This window comes from Embiotoca jacksoni, unplaced genomic scaffold (genome assembly GCF_022577435.1).
Source record: "Embiotoca jacksoni isolate LCO1_2020_lvr unplaced genomic scaffold, fEmbJac1.0.p SCAF_48, whole genome shotgun sequence".
Classification (NCBI taxonomy): domain Eukaryota; kingdom Metazoa; phylum Chordata; class Actinopteri; family Embiotocidae; genus Embiotoca; species Embiotoca jacksoni.
This window is the reverse complement of record NW_027185401.1, coordinates 2,238,664-2,258,568: the sequence shown is the minus strand read 5'-3', so window position 1 is coordinate 2,258,568 and position 19,905 is coordinate 2,238,664. Positions and strand designations below refer to the sequence as shown.

At 40.8% G+C, this 19,905-nt stretch overlaps 1 protein-coding gene across 1 annotated transcript in view; it reads right to left on the bottom strand.

The window, feature by feature from the left end:
• Positions 1 to 19,905, bottom strand: part of LOC138210824 (disks large homolog 1-like) — a 94,468-nt gene that overhangs the window by 66,060 nt on the left and 8,503 nt on the right. The window contains 2 exon segments of the mRNA XM_069170157.1: positions 8,017 to 8,088; positions 11,670 to 11,833. Coding sequence (XP_069026258.1) covers positions 8,017 to 8,088; positions 11,670 to 11,833 — 236 coding nt within the window.

Sequence of the window (19,905 nt, the reverse complement as noted above, 5' to 3'; positions counted from 1 at the left end):
CCCCCCCCCCATGAGATTGTCTTCTCAGTCACTATCCCGCTAATTTTGGAGCCACGACTGTGACTGTATTTAGACGAGCTGGAGGTGGGGTGGCGGGGTGGCGGGGGTGGGGGGTATGGATCAGACTCGATCCGATTGGAAGCTCGGGGACCCTACGCCCCCGCCTACCTATGGAGGAAACCTGACTGCACCACCAGGGCCTGTCAATCAAAGAGACCCGCCCCGCCCCCAAAGAAAACCGCTTTTTCAGGCCTAAAATGTAATTAATGATTATTTTCATATTGACCACCAGTAAAAAAAAATTAAAAAAGGAGGAGGGCCTTCAGTGGATGACATCATAAACGACTTGCATCCTTTTCAGACCTACAAGCCACGTCCACTTTTCCATACAGTCGCCGACAGAGATGAATATATGCAAGAGAAATATTTTGTGTGCTAATCAATCACTATGACAACTAACGATCAATAGGTTCATTCAACACGGTGCTTGTTCGGGCTGAAACAATTGTCAGTCCGTTGGGGAGTAAATGCAAAAATGGCGGACTTCCTGTTGAGTTTAGGTCACGGTCCCGAGAGACGTTTTTGTAGATCCAGGCGTGACACACATGTCCACCAAATTTCGTACATGTAGAACAAACTAGCCGCCTAACAGCTTTGAGGTGCATTACCGCCACCTTCTGGCGGGAGTAACGCCATAACAACCAGGAGCTGGTGAAAAGAAAAAAAAAAAAAAATTGGGGAGAAGAAGATCACGAAGCTTTCAGGGGGTGTCCGGACGTTTGCAGGTAAAAACTATCCCGCTATCGGACGTCCCGGTGCGAACGCGGGAAAAACATGCAAAGACGAGTACAGGCGTCAGAACAGTTCCGCGTGGAAGTCCTTCAAAACACAATAAAAGTTGAAAGTTAAAATATAAGTTTATGTGCGAGCGGTTATACGGAAACATTCAAGAACAGGAAAAAAAAAAACACGGGGAACGAAGAGAGCGGAAATCCACCAGAGGTAAACTTAGGAAGTTTTTGGGTTATAAAAAAATTAAAAAAAATACTTTTTTTTGTACATCTCGTAGTTGAAACTAAGTGCCGGGGGCGCTGGTGAACTTGCGAAGGTTCGCCGAGCGGAGGATGTTCGCGGGTGGTGGTAACGCTAACTTTCTCCGTCGCGTTGGAATACTAAAACGCACAAATGTCCACGTTCACTCGTCCGGGAGGCTTCGAGGAAGTATTTCTACAGCGTTAAAAAAGAAAAAAAAGGTCACTTTAAAATACATTATTGTTAAATTTTTTTTTTTTTAAAAACCACTTAAAAATAAGGTAAATTTGTAAAGTCAGTTCGACAGTTTTTCATAAGAAATAAGTTTTACTAAGATGTCAGCATTTGATGGTTTGTCACCATATGCTGGCGCATGACTGATTTTATACTTAAGTAGAGAACAAAATCAACAAACAGCAACTATACATCAGCCACCTGAAAAAACCCTTTTTTTTTTTTTTAAACAATTAAAGAAACATTTAAATCAACTAGTAGCTCAAACACGTAGTTGTTGATTTCCGGCAAGAGAAAACACTTGAAAATAAAACTCTCTCTCCCATACCATCTCTTAATTCCGGACATATTCCCGATCTTGTCAAACAAATTTCTGGAATTTCCAGGTTTTTCCAGGAGCGCAAAGAGCTTTAAATAACTCCACAAGGTCGCTGGTTTCCGGTCCTCCAACCGGTCTGACATAATGTGTGAAAGGTGCAAAAAAAAAAAAACATCAACTCCTCCTCACTTAGTCACTACATTGAATAAAATAAAAAAATAAAACAAATAAACAGCTGACCGACAGAAAAGATTCAGATGAGACAGCATTATTAGCCTTTTTGTTTCTCCAAATGGATAAAGGTTAATGGGATGAAAATAAAAGCTAAATGCTGATGCTGAGCTTTCAGATTTCATTTAGAGTAGTTAATAGCACCTTTATGCTGATTATGATTATTAGGAACATTTCCATTAAAAACCCCAGCACAAACAGCTGATCACTATCTTGATGAGCCAATGTCATTAATCAATACAGTTAATCAATACACAGTTTAGACTGTTAATTGTTAATCGAAAAAAAGCCTTAACTAACAGCTGTCACATTCAACAACCTTTAATTATTGTAATCCTTACCTAACGTGGTGCTGACAAAACGTTTAAAAAAAAAGAAAAAAGGACCAATTAACAGTTTAATTAACTGAAGATAACTGTTCTGATGACGCCCAGCTCTCATTATAAAAAGTCACACATAAATAATTAGGTACTTGTGGAGGAAGATGACACAACTCTAAGAACAAAAGAAAACATGACGCATATCTCCTCAGTCACGTTTTCAATTCGGCTGTCAAATAATCAAGAAAGATACTGTGCATTTCTGCACAAACTTCACTTCTTTTGAGCCTGCCGTCCCAACTCACCACCAGCCTGCGTTCATTAACTGCGGTGTTTTAGTGGGAAAAGACGAGGAATAAGCAGCGCTTTAAAAAAAAAAAAAAAAGTACATTTCTTTCCTAAAAGAAGTGTGATTCGGAGGATCAAACACACGCCGAATTAAACACCGAATAACAGTTAAGTAAATTCAGCATCTAAAGCGTTTGTATGTCGGCAGTAAATAGGCTTTTTCGGGCGTTACCTTAGTTGTGACAATACAAATGCAGTCCATCGTTCCGAGCCGGGAGTAAAGCCCGGGAACATCAGCATCTCATCCCGTGCTCGTCCGTCCTGCTGCGCGTGCTCCAGCCCGGCTCTCGCTTCATAAATAACGGTACATCCACGCACACACCGACACACACACACACACATCGACCGGCCGCTGCCGCTGTCTACCGGCGAGGGAGTGTGAGCTCACCGGAGAGCCACCTCTTCCCTCCCCCGGTCCTCCTTCATACCGGTATCCGCAGCTCAGCGGGAGCAGCACTCGCCGAACCCCGCTCCTTCAAATCGAAGGTGCGTTAAAGCGCCGTGGGAAAACTCCACTCTCTCAAACTTCTGACAATATTGACTTAAGGAATTTAACATTAACATATAATAAAAAAATATTTTTTTAAAAAGCATTCATTAGTTAGGAATTTTACTGCCACGTCATATTTATCCGGTCTGGTTTTCTATTTAATCTGGATATTACCATGCGTTTTATCTCAAACTGCATTTTTTTTTTCCAATAGCTCGTGAATGCAACATTCAAATACCTGTGCTGTATGATTGCGTAATTGAATAGAAGCAGATAATTAACATTTTTTAAATATTGTACAAAAACGAAGAGGTTAAAGAAAATCATTTCATCAAGTATGAGGTGAAAACTATAAATAACAAACGAGTGGAAAATAACTTGACAACAAAACCATAACTTCTAACAATTGAAACGCAATTCCTTCTGTAACAAAGCTTCTATTTTCTATGATAATCAGTGAAGTATTTTGACTGAAACAGCCGCCTTCTTCGTCATGAAAAACACAAGTTTGAGCAAACATTTGATACCAAGATTGTCTGAAAGCAGTGTTATGGATTACAAGAGAAATTACTAATTGACTTAATCTGGATGACGAGTTTCTGTAGTAATCAAGGAGTTATTTTTATTTTCACTAGAAAATCTTTGATTTCTGAGTTTCCTGTAATAGAAGCCAGAGCGAGCGTGCATGAGTGCAAGGGTGACCTTTTTTTTTGTTTTTTTTTGTTCGAGTGACTCAAATGATTCGTCACAATAGTTACTAACTCTGCAACTGAAATTACTGTCACTATGAATCCCTAATTTAGTTTATAAAAATGTCAGGAAATGATGCAAACTATCCAAAGTCTCAGATCCAAATGTGTTACTTTGTCCAACCAACCACTCTGAAACCCAAATATTCAGTTTACAGACAAAGGAAGAAAAAAAAAAGAGACGAAAAACAAAATATTTTAGGATGAAAACAACAGTTTTTGTAACACTTTTGAGTAGAAAAGAAAAGAAAAGTGCTTTGGATTAATTGATAATCAAAAGATGATTTCCCTTTAAATCGTGAGATGATTTCACAGAAAATCGAGCTCCGATCAATGAAGCGCCGAAAAGTCCCACTTTACATGAGACCTCAAACTCATCGCACCAGACTGCCTTTGTTCTGCATTGGAGAAGCTGTGCACCTTTAAAAAAAAAAAAAAAAAACACACACACTAACGACGTGAAATCACATGTATGAGTCAACGCCAAATGGCCGAGGAGGAGGAGGAGGTGGTGGTGGAGGAGGACGAGGAGGAGGAAGAGCGTGCGTCACAGCGGCAGCAGGAGACGAGGCAGCGTGGGCGGGTGGGAATCACAAGTATGAATATTTCACAGTTCCATGACTCCGTCATGTGGCTGCCCCTCCCTCCTCCCCCCTTCATACATGTGTCATCATCATATGTCGTGTTTCAAGGCCCCCTTATACAACACCGAACACGCCGCAGGAAGTGATGTAGGCGCCGTTTTTCACCCTGACAGGCGTGATTTCCCTCGAAGTGACATGACTTCGCCTGTTTCCACTGAAAAATCCAATTCAAAAAAATTTTAGGTCTCGGGTCTCAAAATTTCTGACAATATTGACTTTGAGGAATATAATGTTAAAATATAATAAAACGTCATATTTATCCGGTCTGGTTTTCTATTTAATCTGGATGTTAACAGGCGTTTTTCCCTCAAAATGCATTTTTCCCCAACAGCTCTTGAATGCAACATTTAAATACCTGTTGCTGTATGATTGCATTGTCTGATGCAAAGTGATGCAATCGGTGTTTTTCACACTGACAGGTGGGATTTGCATCCAGGTGACATCACTTCACCCGTTTCCAATGTAAAATCTACTCCATTAAAAAAAGTAAAAAAGACCGTTTACACTGATTATCTTGTCAATTATTTTGTCCAAACTCTTTACTGATCCCGTTGTTTGTTTGTTTTTTTAATTAAATGTTTTAGTTCGGTACAGTCTCTTTGATATTTTGAAAAAGAAATGTCTTTTATTCGCAGTTTCGTACAAAATCTTTCTGCAATCTAAACTGATTCTGAATTTGCACCGTCAAACAGGCATTCTCGTATGGTTTCAGTTGTCTCTTTATCAGGTAAACAAAAGCAATAAACTTTTATATATTGTTAAAAAAAAAAAAAAAAAGGAAAAGAAAAGAAAAGCAACAAAAACTGAATCATAAGCACACAAAAAAAGCGATTCTCATTTTATCCAGAATCGTGTAACACTACATGTTTACTATAAAAACAAATAAAATAAAAACACATGTCTGACCAACCTGCAGTTGATACAAATACTCGTCATCCTCATTTAACAACTTATTTCAGCTCAGAAACGTAAAGTACGAACAGGCGTGAGGATGGCCGAATGTGTTTCGGAGCAGCACGACACGACAACACAGACAGTAACCTGAAAGAGTCAAAAGTATACGACTGCAAAACCTGCACATAAAAACAAAAACAAAAAAAATGAAATCCACATGAACCACCACCACAAAGGTCCTGAACGTCAGTACAGCTCCAGTCTCTCCAGAGCGAGTCTCTGCTGCAGGATTCACCAAAAACAAAACAAAAAAAGCTCCACACCCGTTTCAAACTAACGTCACAGGTCCAAAGATCAGGAGACGGGGGGACGGGGGAAGCTAGTCTTAAAATTTTGGTAGAAATAACATTAAAAAAAAAAAAAAATCTGTGTGGAGAAAGGATCCTTCCACAGTTTTGTTTAATGGCTTTTTCCTCTAACTAGACGTCAGGTTTACCTAAAAATGTATAATTCATTTTAAAAAACTAAACCTTTTGATTCGAAGCCAGTTTGTGAGCGTTTATATGGTTGGCATTTGTGGGATTTATTTCAATTAGTCTTTTCAAAAACTTGTAATTGCCACAAATACAAATCCCGAGTTTAGTTAAAACATTTGATCGCTCAGGTTGGATTGGTTTAATTCAGACACTACAATTCAACTTAAATCAATAAATCTGAACCGAGCTAATCGAACCTCCGTCCTATCAGGTCGCGTTCTGTCGGTCATGTGATTTAAGGAAGACGGTCACCTGAATTTGAAATGAATTTCATCTAAAAACGACTTGAAATCAGGGGAATAAAAACGACATAAATGCAAACACACAGTGGTTATTAAGGAATAAGTATTTTACAATTAAGTATCAGTTACTTAAAATTCTAATTATTTTTGGCCTTTCTTTGAATTAAATAGTTTGGGGCTGCTGGTTTCTTTTCATTTCTAAGAAAATAGATGAACATTTCATTGTATTAAATGTTTTATTTTAATTTTTTTAAAGCGCTTGAAACCTAAAATGGTCTGGTCCAGTCCGATCACTGATAAAGTTACCGTGTTATTCATGCAAACATTTTATTAAAATGGAAAAAATGTATTGCGTTGTCAAAGATCTGAATAATTTTTCTCTCAAACACACACACAAAAAAAAAAGAATCATAACGCAACTCTGCATTTCTTCAAAACAAACCTTTAATTTTCAGGTTATTTTTGGCCAATTTACATTCAGCAAGAATTTACACGTGGAAAACGTGCGTCTCGCCTTCGCTGCGTTGTTAAAAGTTTGCTAATGCTTCGCGAAGCCTTTTCACTTCCTTTATTGCCGACGTGACATATTTTATAAACACCGTTCTGGCGGCGAAATGCCGGCCGGCGCCGTGGCGGACCTGCTGGGAGCTCTGAGGACCGGAGGTGTACTGTTCAGACCCGACAACATGAAACCAAAACGAATGAAGCACGATGAGCCATGACCCCTGAAGCCGGCGCAAACCGTCTCAACGTGTCGCCGTGGTTCTTTTGTTTTTTCTTTCTTCCTCTTAGCGTCACCCGGAGTCTCGTAACACCCGAGAATAAGAGCGTGAAACCAGAGAAGAAGTCCTGCTGAGCAGCGACAGATGAAATATTCCTCCATGATTGGACGGTGATTAAACTATTTAAAAAAACCCGAATGGATCAGCTGCAAAATCTTTTTTTGTTGAGATACTTCACATAGTAAACAAGTGTTGTGTTTCTGGATGAAAACAGTTCAAATATCAAAAGATGATGCTTTTTTTTTTTCTTTTTTTTTCTTGTAACACTTTACGTGTTGATATATATTTTCTTTTAACATAGTTGTTATTTCAGTTTCATCAACTTATGCAGTCAAATTCACACATTTTTTTTTAACTCCTTTTCTATTTTGGCAATTTTTTTTTACAGCTGTATACATAAATCTTTATCGGCAATTCATCAAAATTAAATGAAAGGAAACAGAAAACAAACTTTCTCTCCAGCTTAAATATTGTTACTTGTAAAAGACCAAAGATAAAACTGAGCAAAAAGACTAACAAAGGAGTTTATAAGCCTCGTTGTCAAAATCTTTCAGTTAGAAAACGTCGACTAAATTAATAAACGGTTCAAAACGAGGTGAAAAGCTGCTATTAAGACAAACGTTGATTTAATTAAATCAGATTTTTTTTTGGGGTGAAATTTTCTGTCTGCGTATTAAGCGTCAGCTCTGCCGTAAATTCTACCTTTAAGGTTCGAATTTTATATATAAAAAAGAAAAAAAAAAGTAATAAAGTCGAGTTTCGAGACAGAATTTTTCATTTCACTGCGTGTTTATTTTTGAGATCTAGTCGGACTCAATTGTTTCTCAGGTTTTGTCCTCAGGAAGATAGAGCTGAAGTAATACTTGCTGGAAAGTCTTATTAATAAATGATAATAATAAAAAAAAAGTGTTCCCAAATCCAAACACGCATTTTGTCATCTCGTTCCTGTTCAGACTTTTTCCTTCTCTGGTTTCACTTTCACTCGAGACTTCCGGATACCAAAACCACAGCGACACCTTGAGGCCGTCTGAGCGAACCCTGACCCCTGACCCCTGACCCCTGGACCCAGAACCCCCTCCTCTCCCCCTCCCCTTTTCCGATGGTCCAAAGCACATGAGGATGCGTTCATGCGGCGAGGGTGGAAGGACACCGACACCCCTCCTCCCACCAAACGGCAGGCGTGTCCAGTACTTACTTGTCCGTCACGGCCGGGCGAGCGTTTGGCCTGCGCCAACGTGTGCAGGATTTCGTTTAGGAGGGGGGAGTCCTTACGAGGGGTCGACGTGCGTTTACAGTCGAGAGAAAGAGGGGGGGGGAAAACAAAAAAAGAAAAAGAAAAGAAAGAAGGCATTTCAATGCAAAACAACACAGCACGCTCCGACTGCACCCGCACCGCTCGTTCCTCGGAGGTTCGTCTTTTTCGAGCCCGCTTCGGTGCCAGATGGGTTTCGTACAATATTTGTTTTTTTTTTTACCTTTAATTCAAATATTTGTGTGAGGTGAAGTATCCCCATCGTCATAGGAAGGAGACTATGTATGATCATTTCTATTTTCGGTTGTTGTTAAAAAAAAAAGTTCAAATAAAAAGCAGATTTCTTTTTGATTTTGATTTTTTTTTTTGCCAATTCCTGAAATTTTAACCGCAAAAAAAAAAAGAAGAATAAATCTCATAAAACTTTAAAAACAGCGGAAAGCCGCTGAAATTATGATTTATTTTTTTTATCACAACAATCACATAAAAAAAACAACTCGTGAACTCCAGGACGGGCCGGAGCATTGACACTAAAACGCCTCCTATTTAACGAAGTGAGTCTTAACAGTGGACGAGACGATTAAAGTGGGTTATTAATGATTTTCACTTTGATGAATGACGCAACCTAAACCAGTGGTTAAACTGTGCAGGATAAAACCATCTGGCACTTCAAAAACAGGTAAAGCAAACAGGGAACCTCTCCCTCCCCATGAGATCCGGGTTCCTAAAACACACAGAAACCCTGCAGCTGTGATGAGGACATTATGAATCAGCTGCAGCCGACTCAGCGCTGGCCGGTTCTGGGAACTTGATGAAGTCGACAAAAAAAAAAAAAAAAGAAGAAGAAGAAAGAAACTCTTTCCAACCAACAAGAATCCGCTCTGCCTCGAGCACAAAACAACATAAAAGATCATGATGCGGATCAGATGGAGTGAAGCAACAAAACAACAACAACAACAACAACAAAAAGGCCCAAATGAGGATTTAATGGAACGGCTTTTAACCCACGTTGCACTCAAAAAAAACCTGCTGAAGTCGGACGTTTCCCTTTTATGTCTTCAGTTTTTAAGATCAGTTTCCACTCTAAAGAAAAATCCAGGACATGTTTTAGTTTAGCGTCAAAACCCGGAGACGGAGGGGACCGTTCAGCCGGACTCTTGTTAAAAAGTGGACATTTGTGATTTCACCGCGGATCTGAAACGTCGGCGTCGAATTTTCTTTCGGTGGCGAGAAACGTGCGGAACTGGACGTTGAGCGAGCGTCGCCGGGGCTAATCACAAACACCAACACCGGATATCACCGACGCCACCACTTTTAAATCCCGTTTTGTTTCCCCTCCGCACATCTCCAGACGCCAGCTGTTTACCGACATTTCCTGCGAAACTCAATTTGATCCGAAGATACCGAATAACACGTTGCGGATTATGTTCCAATTTCTGCCTAATCCCCCGAATCTGTTATGAAAACATGGGATTACAGAGAAATGAGAAGGAGCTGCCGCCGAACGCAGAACGGATCGCTGTTTGCTTGCTTTGAGACGGGGTTTTTTGTTTTTCTTTTACTTTTTGTATTCGTCGAGTCTCAAAAACGAGACAAAACAGTCAAAACAAACATCTGAAACGCATTTCTGACGACACGCTGATCATGAAAAACACACAAAAAAACAAAAAACGATGGGATGCCACCCACGTGACACACCTGCAGCGTCACGTGTTTTAAAAAAAATCTGCACACCAAACCCCCCCCACCCCCCCCCCCCCCTCCGACCGAGATAATCCAAATACAAATAAAAAGAAAGAAATAAAAAGCACACAAGCCCGAGTCAAACAAACAAACAAACAAACAAACATGATGAGGGCAAGAAAAACAACAACAACAACAACAACAGAAAGCCGAGCGGAGCGATGACGCAGCGGGTCAGCCTCGTAATGTTTCCTGTGACTCAGCACTTTTTCGATGATCTTAAGGAGCGCCGGGGGAGGACGGAGCGGTACCCGCGCACGGCTTCGCTTCTCCACGCTTTGAAACGAGAAGCTCGATGCATAAAAGCCCCCCCCCCCCTCCCCCCTCCCAAAACACGGCCGTATCAAACATGTCACGTCAGCGATTTTTCAGCGAGTGCACGAGTCCTCTGGGAGTTGGGGGGCTGAAACACGTTGAAATTAGCGATGCTCCATTTAAACCGGGCAGAAATATTCATGACGAGTCGTTGGTGTTTAAAAAAAAAAAAAAAATTCACTGCTTCAGAGTGAAGATTCTTTATTTTTATTTTTATTTTTTTTTAGTCTTTTCAGCTGCTCCCGGTGAACCGTCGTCTTCGTCGTCTTCGTTTCCAGCCGCGTGCCGGAGGGGGCAGCGGCTCGTGAAATGAACGGTTCGTTGTGTAGAGTTTGGCTTTTAAAAGTCCGCTTTTAAAAAGCAGCAGTGGGAGAAAAAAAAAAACTAAATAACTTTTTTTGTCTTTTATTTTGAAAAATCGTAAACATAAGCCTGCCAATTAGCAGCCCTGCTAGCAGCTGATTTGACGACAAACCGGCGATGACCCCGGTGAGACGGGTCGTGTCCCACTTCTTTTATTCGACCAATAATATGACACTGGGTGTGTTACTTTTTAAAACTGCTCTGACAAAACGTTCCCGGTGGAACTGAGATCAGGGGCTCTCCAAACTTTTTTTTGTTTTTCCTCTGAGAGCTAATTTGACAAAAAAAGAAAGTGTCATTTATTCACATAGCTGAGCTCCACCAAAACCAGCTGAATAAGAGTCTTTTACATGAACAATAACAAACTGATACTCCAACACTATTTGGCTGAATATACTTCAGTGTCACCCCCCCCGCCCCCCCCCGCCTCCACCCGAAAGTGCCCGCCTGAGTGCCCGAAAGAATTAAAATACCGACGTACTCGTAGAACTGTAGTTATGTCCAGTAACCACTATTTGTATTTTACCTTTTACATACATGCTCAAAAAACAAATCACAATTTGCCGGGTTTTTGTGGCAATCTGCCAGCGTTCACGTCGTCCCAAAACAAATCGAAACCAAACGGGCGTGAAGGACATCTTTTTTTCTTCTTTCTTTCTTCTTCACGTGATGAAGAAGAGAGATTTTGGTCAAACCTGTCGTGTTTCGTTTCACTTCATCAATCGAAATCGTGTTCACCGCTCCAATCCCCCCTACCCCCCTCCACCCCCCCTCCGCCCAGGAGACGGCCATCAAAAAGCAGCTTCAGTCATCAAAGCCTGCAACGTGTGAAAAGGTGTGATCTATTTTTAAGATTTTTTTATTTTTTTTTTTTTTTTTGTGCCTATTTTTAAACCGAAGGCTGTTTCTGTTTCCGAGGAGGCAACATTAAAGAGAGCCGACCAGCTGAGAAAAGCTAGAGATATAAAATAAATTAAATAAATAAATAAATAAATAAAATGGAAAGACAAGACACTGCGTGAAGACAGAGAACGGAGAGTTGACTTCCTGTCCTGCGTCCGTCGCTCAAGAAAACTCAGCCGCCGCGCCGGCCGGTCAGATTTCACCCCGAACGTCTTGAGATTCAGCGGAGCGGAAAAAAAATAAAAATAAAATAAGCGTGTGCGTGTTCCTACCTCGATGCTGGTGCTAAGGCTGGGCAGCGTGTCCGAGGTCACCGTTGTGCTTTGAAGGCTGGAGAAGTCCCACAGATTGACGGGCGCCACGGGGTCCGCCCCCTTGGAAGACTCCACCCATTTCTGACTGTCCAATAAGGTCACTTCGTAAAATTCCTGGATATCTGGAGACGACAAAAAGAGGACGGACGGAGGACACGTTTTATTGGACACATCGGAATCAAGGCGGACATTTAAAATGACACGGCGTCGCCTCTCAGTGACACATTTAACTGACACTTTTATTGGGTTTATTAATGCGAAGCTGCAAATAACAGAATTACAATTTTCTTTTACGCCCTCCACCAACCAAGTCAAGTTGCAGTTCAGATCTGACTTGCGTGTAATAATATGTAGGGAAGGAATCCTCATACGTGTTCACATGTTTGGGCCAATAAAGCTGATTGACAGCTGATAAAGGCTTCAACTATGGATGTCGTTATGTGAACTATGGTCCCTATTTCCCCTCCTGTTTCTGAGTTATGGTGTTAAATAACGGCCAGAAAGGTGCTTTTGCGTATATATATATATATATTTTATATATATATATAAAAGTTACCACTTCAGCATTATATCCTATCGACGTGTCAGATTTTGTCATAATTAGCGTATCAATTCTTGAGTAATGACCCCAAAACATCCTTCGTGAGGTGACCTTTGACCTTTCAGCACCAAACTTTATTTCTTTCCAGTATAACCAGCGGACTGAATTATTACATTGGGGGGAAAACAAAAAAAAGAGTTTCTATAACAGTGTGTATGACCTCTAACCATCCTTCAAGCTTTTTCCCAATTGACTGACAGGTGAACTGTTACTTAAAGGGTCATAGATTAAGAGTTTGGCTGTGTATGACGGTGCGACGCTTTCAGGAAGGAAAAGATAAATATTTTGTTTCTATTTGCCTGAAAAAAAAAAAAAAGGTGTCTTTTAATTGACTTTCCTCGGTTGGAATTCAGTCGTGAAGCTCGTGGCCATTTTTTTTTTTTTTTTCTTTCCCTTTGCCAAAACTAAAAAATCGAAACCCCGCTGAGACGGTTTCAGACCTCGACTCGGCTCGAGTTTCAGCTCGTGCGAAACGGAGCAGACGGGGGCGAGTCCTGAGCGCAGGATTCGACGGTGACACTCATCGCTGAAAGGTCAGTCTCAGCTGTTCTAGCGCTCATCGGGTTACGCTGCCGTCGAGAGCGGAGCCTTACAACAACGAACTCGACCTCGAGGGAGGTCGTTAAAAAATACGGGAGCGACTCGACCGACGTCTCAATTCGACACGAACAACAAAACCCGGGCTTTTAACGGCTGCGCTCCCTGAATAGCCGGGGGAGGGGGGGGCGGAGGGGGGCGGAGGGGTTGGGGTTCGGGTCGGGTCGGGTCACGTACGACCACGCGGCCTCTGCTTTCAGATATTTCCAAAAACATGACAGAAATCAGGAATTCCTCAAACCAGCTTTATTTATAACATAAATGGCTGAAATAAGTTGTTTTGACGTTTTTGTGGTGAGAAACATTTTTAGGAATAAAACTTCTAAGTTAAGAGAATTGATCAAAAATCATTTCTCGGGCTCCATTATGATCCTTAATTTAGGACTTTTGCTATTGTTTCATAAAAAAATGAAATAAAGCTCTTCATGCTCAGACGTCATGTCGGCAAAATGTTGAGACATTTTGGAAGAAGGAATTTAATCTTTACAAAGAGATTATTTTCATTAGTAGATTGATTTTTTTTTTTTTTTTTTTTTTGAATGACACCAGGTATTTTCATTTCATACTACTTCTAACTCCACTTCATTCATCTGGCGGCTCAGAGTTTCTCAACACTTTGCATATTAAAGAGTTTTCAAAACACGCGATCAGCTTAATATATAACGCTGCAAATGCGTTAATGCATTGGTGATAATAATATTCCAGCTTTGGATGCGAGGCATTTAGGGAACACCAGTAAATTGTAGCGTCTGCCTATGGTCTGCACGCGGGCGTTGAGGGTGCGTCTGTAAATTTGTAGCGTCTAGCGAGAGCTTGCATGCGAGGCCTTCAAGGTGAAAAAAACAAAACTGCAAATTGTGGTGCCTGCCTGCAGCTTTCCATGAGGTGTTTAGGGGATATCTGTAAATCGTAGCGTCAACCTGCAGCTTTAATGCGATGTGTTTAGGTAACACCAGCAAATTGTAGCCACGGAATACGATCCGGTTTACACTCTCCCCCTCTAAACTGCATGAAAACGTCATAATTTGTTTTGTAACGCGTGATGTCATTTCCTTTTTTCAGAAAATGAAGATTTTTATAAAAGTATTATTGAAACGGGTTTAATTCAGGAAGTCGGCTGTATTGGTACCCGTATAAAAAAAAAAAGAAGAAGATATGAATCACACCCAGCCGTAGTATTAACTTCTGTGCACTTTCCTGTAGAAATATGCAAACAAATAGTAAAAAAAATAAAATAATTTATTTTTATTTTTTATTGTAAACAATACACCAATCAGAGGGAAATAAGTATTACCAGCATAATATACGCTGTGGAGTTTGTCAAGTAAGATGAATGCAGGACTTTTACCCATAATGTAATAAATATTGGTGCTTTTACTTGTGTAAATGATCTGAATATGCCCCCCCCCCCCCCCCCCCGGTGGTAATAAAAGTATTAAAAAAAAAGTGACCTGTAATTTTGTGAAATTTTAAACAAGGGGAAACGTTTGAAATGGGAAAAACACAATAAGGGAGGAACATTCCCTGGAAAATATCATCATCGTGATACTATGTGTGGATAAAAAAAAATAAGGAAAATATTCACATTAAAAGCGTAAAGTAAGAAATTAAACATATAGCACGCTTTTTTTTTTTTTTTGTCCTTTTCTTTGGTAAAACGTGACCAAAGACTGAGAATTCATTGATTTATTGATTATCGGGATACAGAATCTACTCTGCAAACACGTGGTGTCAATCAAGTTGGGTTTTTTTCCCCTCCTGAGACAATTAACTCTGACTGACTGACAGTGTGATTGATATTATAAGCCCTCCCGCCCCCTCCACCGGCCGACTGCAGTGGCTCTGTGTTTACGCGAGGACGATACTATAAGGAGCCACCAGCACCGCCGGCCACATCCAACATGCCATTTTATTTTTGGAAACGCACAACTCTTGAGGAGAGCTTTTCCGGAGAGCTCTAAAATAACCGGGGAGCTTTCTTTGGCCTCGGTCGCGGCAGCCGACCGCCACGACCGGCGCATATGTTTCCACCATAAACCGTCAGATTCGGCGTCTCCTCCTGACGAACGCTGGCCTTTAAAAAAAAAATAACATTTTAAAACTCGGAAAACCGCCTGGGTTCTTCCAACCGAACGCGAGCCGTGAGTTTTATTCTAAAAAGGCATTAAAAACACATAAATGGATCAATCCAATGAAGGAAATACAGCTTCCGGGGTTCCCTCAGTGGCTTCGCAGCCTCGACTTGGGGAAATCTAAAATATTTGGATGTTTTTTTACCCCCCCCCGTGCAACAGAAGGAAAAAAATAAATAAAAAAGTCCATCATTAAAAGTGTCTGCCCTTTTTTCCCCCGTCCTCCTCGGTAAATACAACACAGACAGTCACAGTGGAAAGTCTGCAGGCCGGTTGCTCTCAGCAGGTCTGGCGGAGACCACATTCAGGGAGCTGAAACAAATGGAGCCAAATCAAAGGGGGAAAAAAAAAAAAAAAGGCCCAAACAGAGAAATTATTTTTCCACTGATATCATAACAGGTTACGTAACGCGCTTTGATGACTGAAAATAGCATCAACGTAAGTCCAGAAGCTGATGCAAGAACCTAAAAATACCAAGTTTCCCTCTGTTGTTTCTCAACTGTTGTTTCCCTCGTCGTGAGAACCGTGTTTTCGGCGGCAGGACGGCTCGACGGCACGAACTGAAAACGCCTCGACAACGGTTACCGAGGACGGGGATGAAATCTGGTTCAGACCATCATATATATGTATGAACGTAAACGTTAAAAAAAAAAAAAAGGACGGCGCCTCCCGCTCTGAAAAGCTAAAAATTCTCCACATTTTATTTCCTCGAGTAACGACGGCGTCGTCGTTCAATCCTTCCGATCGGTCTTCTAGTAAATAACTCTGTAATAAATCAGATATTAGGCCTCAAAGAGAGCTACGTTTGGGTGGCGCGTCTGCTTTGATTGACAGGCCTGGAGGGAGGGGCGGGGGGGGGGGGCAGTCAGGTTTACAGGTGTTGGTGGGCGGATCAATCAGATCCAATTACAGCGTTTCTCCAACCTGTCTCGGTAGAAAAGAAAAGATAAAATAAGAACGTACTCATAGAACTGTAGTTACGTCCAGTAACTACTAAACTACTACTCCATTTATTTAGACCCTGTACACCCGTATGGGGGGGGGCGGGCGGGGGAGGGGCTTAAACACTGTGCCGTATTGATGTCCAATAAAAAGAGACCTCTGTGGAATTGTGGGAGACTTGAAGGTCATTTTACAGTGAAACCTTTTTACGTTTCGACAGCAGCTTGACATATAGTTGGTCAGAATGAGGATCCCACACGGAACCGGAACCAGAACCTGGTTCTGGTTCTTCAGCCTGGAAACACAACAGAACCGTGTTGGAAAAAAGATCAGATTACAGCTGAAAAGACTTGAATTTTTTTTTTTGTGCGAAAAACAGAAGTCAGTATTTAAAGATTAGCCAAAAGATTATTCGATAAGGACACCGTTAATCTGCAAGTCTTGTTTTTTTTTTAAATCATCATTTAAGCAGTAAAAATGCTAAAAAAAAATAAATAAATAAATTAAAAAAAAATCAGCTTCTGCACTTCTGATCAAAATCTTCCCCGAAATTTTATAAACTTTTAGTCGAGAATTATTTAAATCGAATATATTTGCTGGACGGATCGATTATCATCACCGTCCACATTTTCTATGTTTAACAGCTTTATGTGTTTTTCTATATGAAAACTGTTCATGACAGTAAAATGTTCTCCAAGATCACCACCAATGTTTTGAAATTCCAAATAAAAAAAATAAATAAAAATCTCAGATTTATTTGCGTCTTTTTACAGACTTCTACATAAAACCCCAAACAGGGACGAGATAATAACTCATCTGTCACAATCAAACCCTTTATAACCGGCATTATCGTAAGAATAACAATGAACACACAGATTCTCCTCTACAGAACGAACCCTTTACTGAAACTCAACACAGCAACATGACTGCAGCCTTTTTTTCTTTTCTATAAATGGAACAAGAGAAATGCTTATTCTTCATTTTGCAGCTGGTATTCCTGCCTTGGGTCAACAGTAATTAAGCTCCGCCCTCCATTGATTTACTAGACAACTTCCTAAAAACGGAGAAAACGGTTCGAAAACAACAATGAAGAAGGAGGGAGCTGAAAATTAAGTATTTCTTTAGTCAAATAATAACTGGCTGGTGGCTTTAACGTACTCAAAAACTCATGAAAGTTGGCACACGCGTCACTCCCGAGGAAATACTACGTATTTTAGTACGTTTCGCGCGTGGGCGTGGCCAAAATGGCTCGCTAGCGCCCCCTAAAGACGTCCAGCCCCCGGCGGATGCATTTACCTACATGCATGAAATTCAGTGGATGCGCGTATCACACCTAGACGTATAAAAAAAAAAGTTCCATTGCACCATTACCTCGACTGGTTTATCATTATTATGCGAGATAATAACAAACCCACGGGGGGGGCGGGGGCGTTATAGTCCGATTCATCCCAAACTTTTCATACAGGACGTTGGATTTAGATTTTAGCCGAGTACTTCCTGTGGTCCAAACACTTCCTGTCCCAACGTCTTCACAAAGTCCTCTAAAAAAAATCATGACGTGCCGCCGCCATCAGGTAGACAGATTATCTTGGCAAAAAGGAACATTTTATTTTAGTTTTTTTTTTTTTTTTTGTACTTTTACTCAAAAACAAAAAAAGTCACGGGACCCCGGCAGATCGCAAATTACATTTTCCCCGCTTGGTACATTCCAACGAACTAAAGAAAAAGAAAAAGCAAAAATCTCAGAACAACAAGAGTTCTTCAGTTCAGCTTAAACTTAATAAAAGTGAGTTGACAGACAGCCGGCAGCTGTGATCCCATCAACCAGTTAGACACAACGGCTTCTGTTTGTTCGGCCTAATAATAATAAAAAAAAAAAATAAAAAAAAAGGCCGCACCTATTTTAGACTCCTCCGTTTGCTATTTAACTGCAGTTAAAACTACAGCGATTAAACTCACCACACCCAGAAGGTGAAACTCACAACTAAAGAAACTGGCATAACTGGAACACTTTTAAGCCTCATTAAATACGAGATAAAAACAAATTGCAGGAAGTTTTGTCCTTTCGTTCGAACGTTTTCTGGACTTTGCTGGAACTGAAGACACTTTACGGTGTTTTGTGGTTGTTGTTTTTTTTTTTTTACTTTTAAATGAAAAAAACAACAACAACAGGACTCATCACCTCGCAGTTGTTCATTCTTCAAACATTCACTTGGACGGGAGGATGAACTGTAGTTGATTTTGGTGTTTACAGGTCAAAAAGGTCACGATGACGTCACTCCCGTTTCCATCGGACGCTGCTGTAAATCTTCCAAAACACATGAAAAGAGGCAAATATTGCACTTTTAACTCGACTGCGCGTATTCGACTTGGCGATACTTTACGAGTGAAGATATGACTCGATGGATTACCAAGCTATTCAAAAATAAATTGCAGTGTGCAGTCGGGTCACATTTCAGATGTCAGAGTCGTTAATAGCTCCACCAAACAGTTTTTTGGTTTTTTTTCCGCCTGTAAACTCTTCACATGGTTTCATTCCAATAATGGTTTAAATGAGCCGATATCGCAGCAAAAATTAAAGATTAGAGAAAAAGCCCAAATACACAAAAAAAAGATTTGCGGATCAGAACTTTTTTTTTTTTTTTTCCTCTCCCAGTAATCATCTGACGACATCTCGCATTTATCTGCCGTCCCAAAACTGGACGTAAAGTAGTTTAAACCAGCTCCAATATGCCGCTGACAAACTGATAATACCGCATAATAATGTCAGTCAGAAGGAACCAAACCAGGACTTTTACTTTAATACTTTAGCTCGATGTCGCCTCTAAAACTACTTTCACTTAAGTAGGATTTTTTTTTCATTTTCTTTTTTACTTTTCTGTAGTTTACTTAAATATCAGAACACTTAGTGGGATTCTTCTGCTGGGGATCGTGAACGTCGGAAGTAATTTCATCTTAATCCATCCCATAGTTTGTAGGACGGTTTGAGTTGTGGACAGACCGATCAGTTTCTAAGGTGCCGGCTCTTCTTTACGTCATGTCACTGTAAACTGAATATATTTGGGAGGTTTTTTGACCTGACAAAAATCCAATCCATAAACAGCAACGGATTTATTTCTCTTAATCACAATCACCATTAGTTGCAAGCTGTAGTTTTTGGTCCTCAAAAAAAAAAAAAAAGCTTTGAAATCAAAATTCTGGAGCAGGCCACAAAAAAATAATAATAAATAAATAAATAAAACCGGCTGCCTTCGGCAACGCTGCAATTATCAGGATAACATCAGAGCAAATCTTTCAGTGATGAAAAACTTCATGTTGCTTTATTAAATTGAAAAGCTTCGATGGACGCCATCTGTTTTCCGTGAGAGAAATCAGGCCAGTCCCGAAACCGATCGAATGAGAAGGAAAAAAAAAAACACACAAAAAACAGAAAGCGAAGCTCGCAGCTCTTTTTTTTTTTTTCCCGGTAAACCGGCGGCGGCGGGGCTGCGGGGGGAGTGTGTGTGTGTGTGTGTGTGTGTGGGGGGGGGGGGGGGGGGGGGGTAGTGGATTATGTACTGTGGGGTAATCGTCGTGTCTACAGAGGGATTACACCGTGCTCGGCTCGCTGTAGACATCTCTTTTTGGGGCGTTTGGCAGATTGGAAAACTGCGTGTCAGAAACGTCATTTTTATTTATTCCCTCCCCCCCTCCCCTCCCCGTTCGGTGACATCAGGGTGAGCGTGACAAACGCACCCGAGCCTGCGGCGCACATAGGCCCAGTGTCTAAAGGGGAACACTCTGCCGTGGCAGACGGACAAGGTAATTATTATTTAAAGTCTGAGTCATGGCGACAGCAGCAGCAGTCAGGATCCAAAACGAGAGAAAATAAGAAATACAAAAATGAACCGTATTTCCAGAAAAAAATCGACAAAAAGAAACG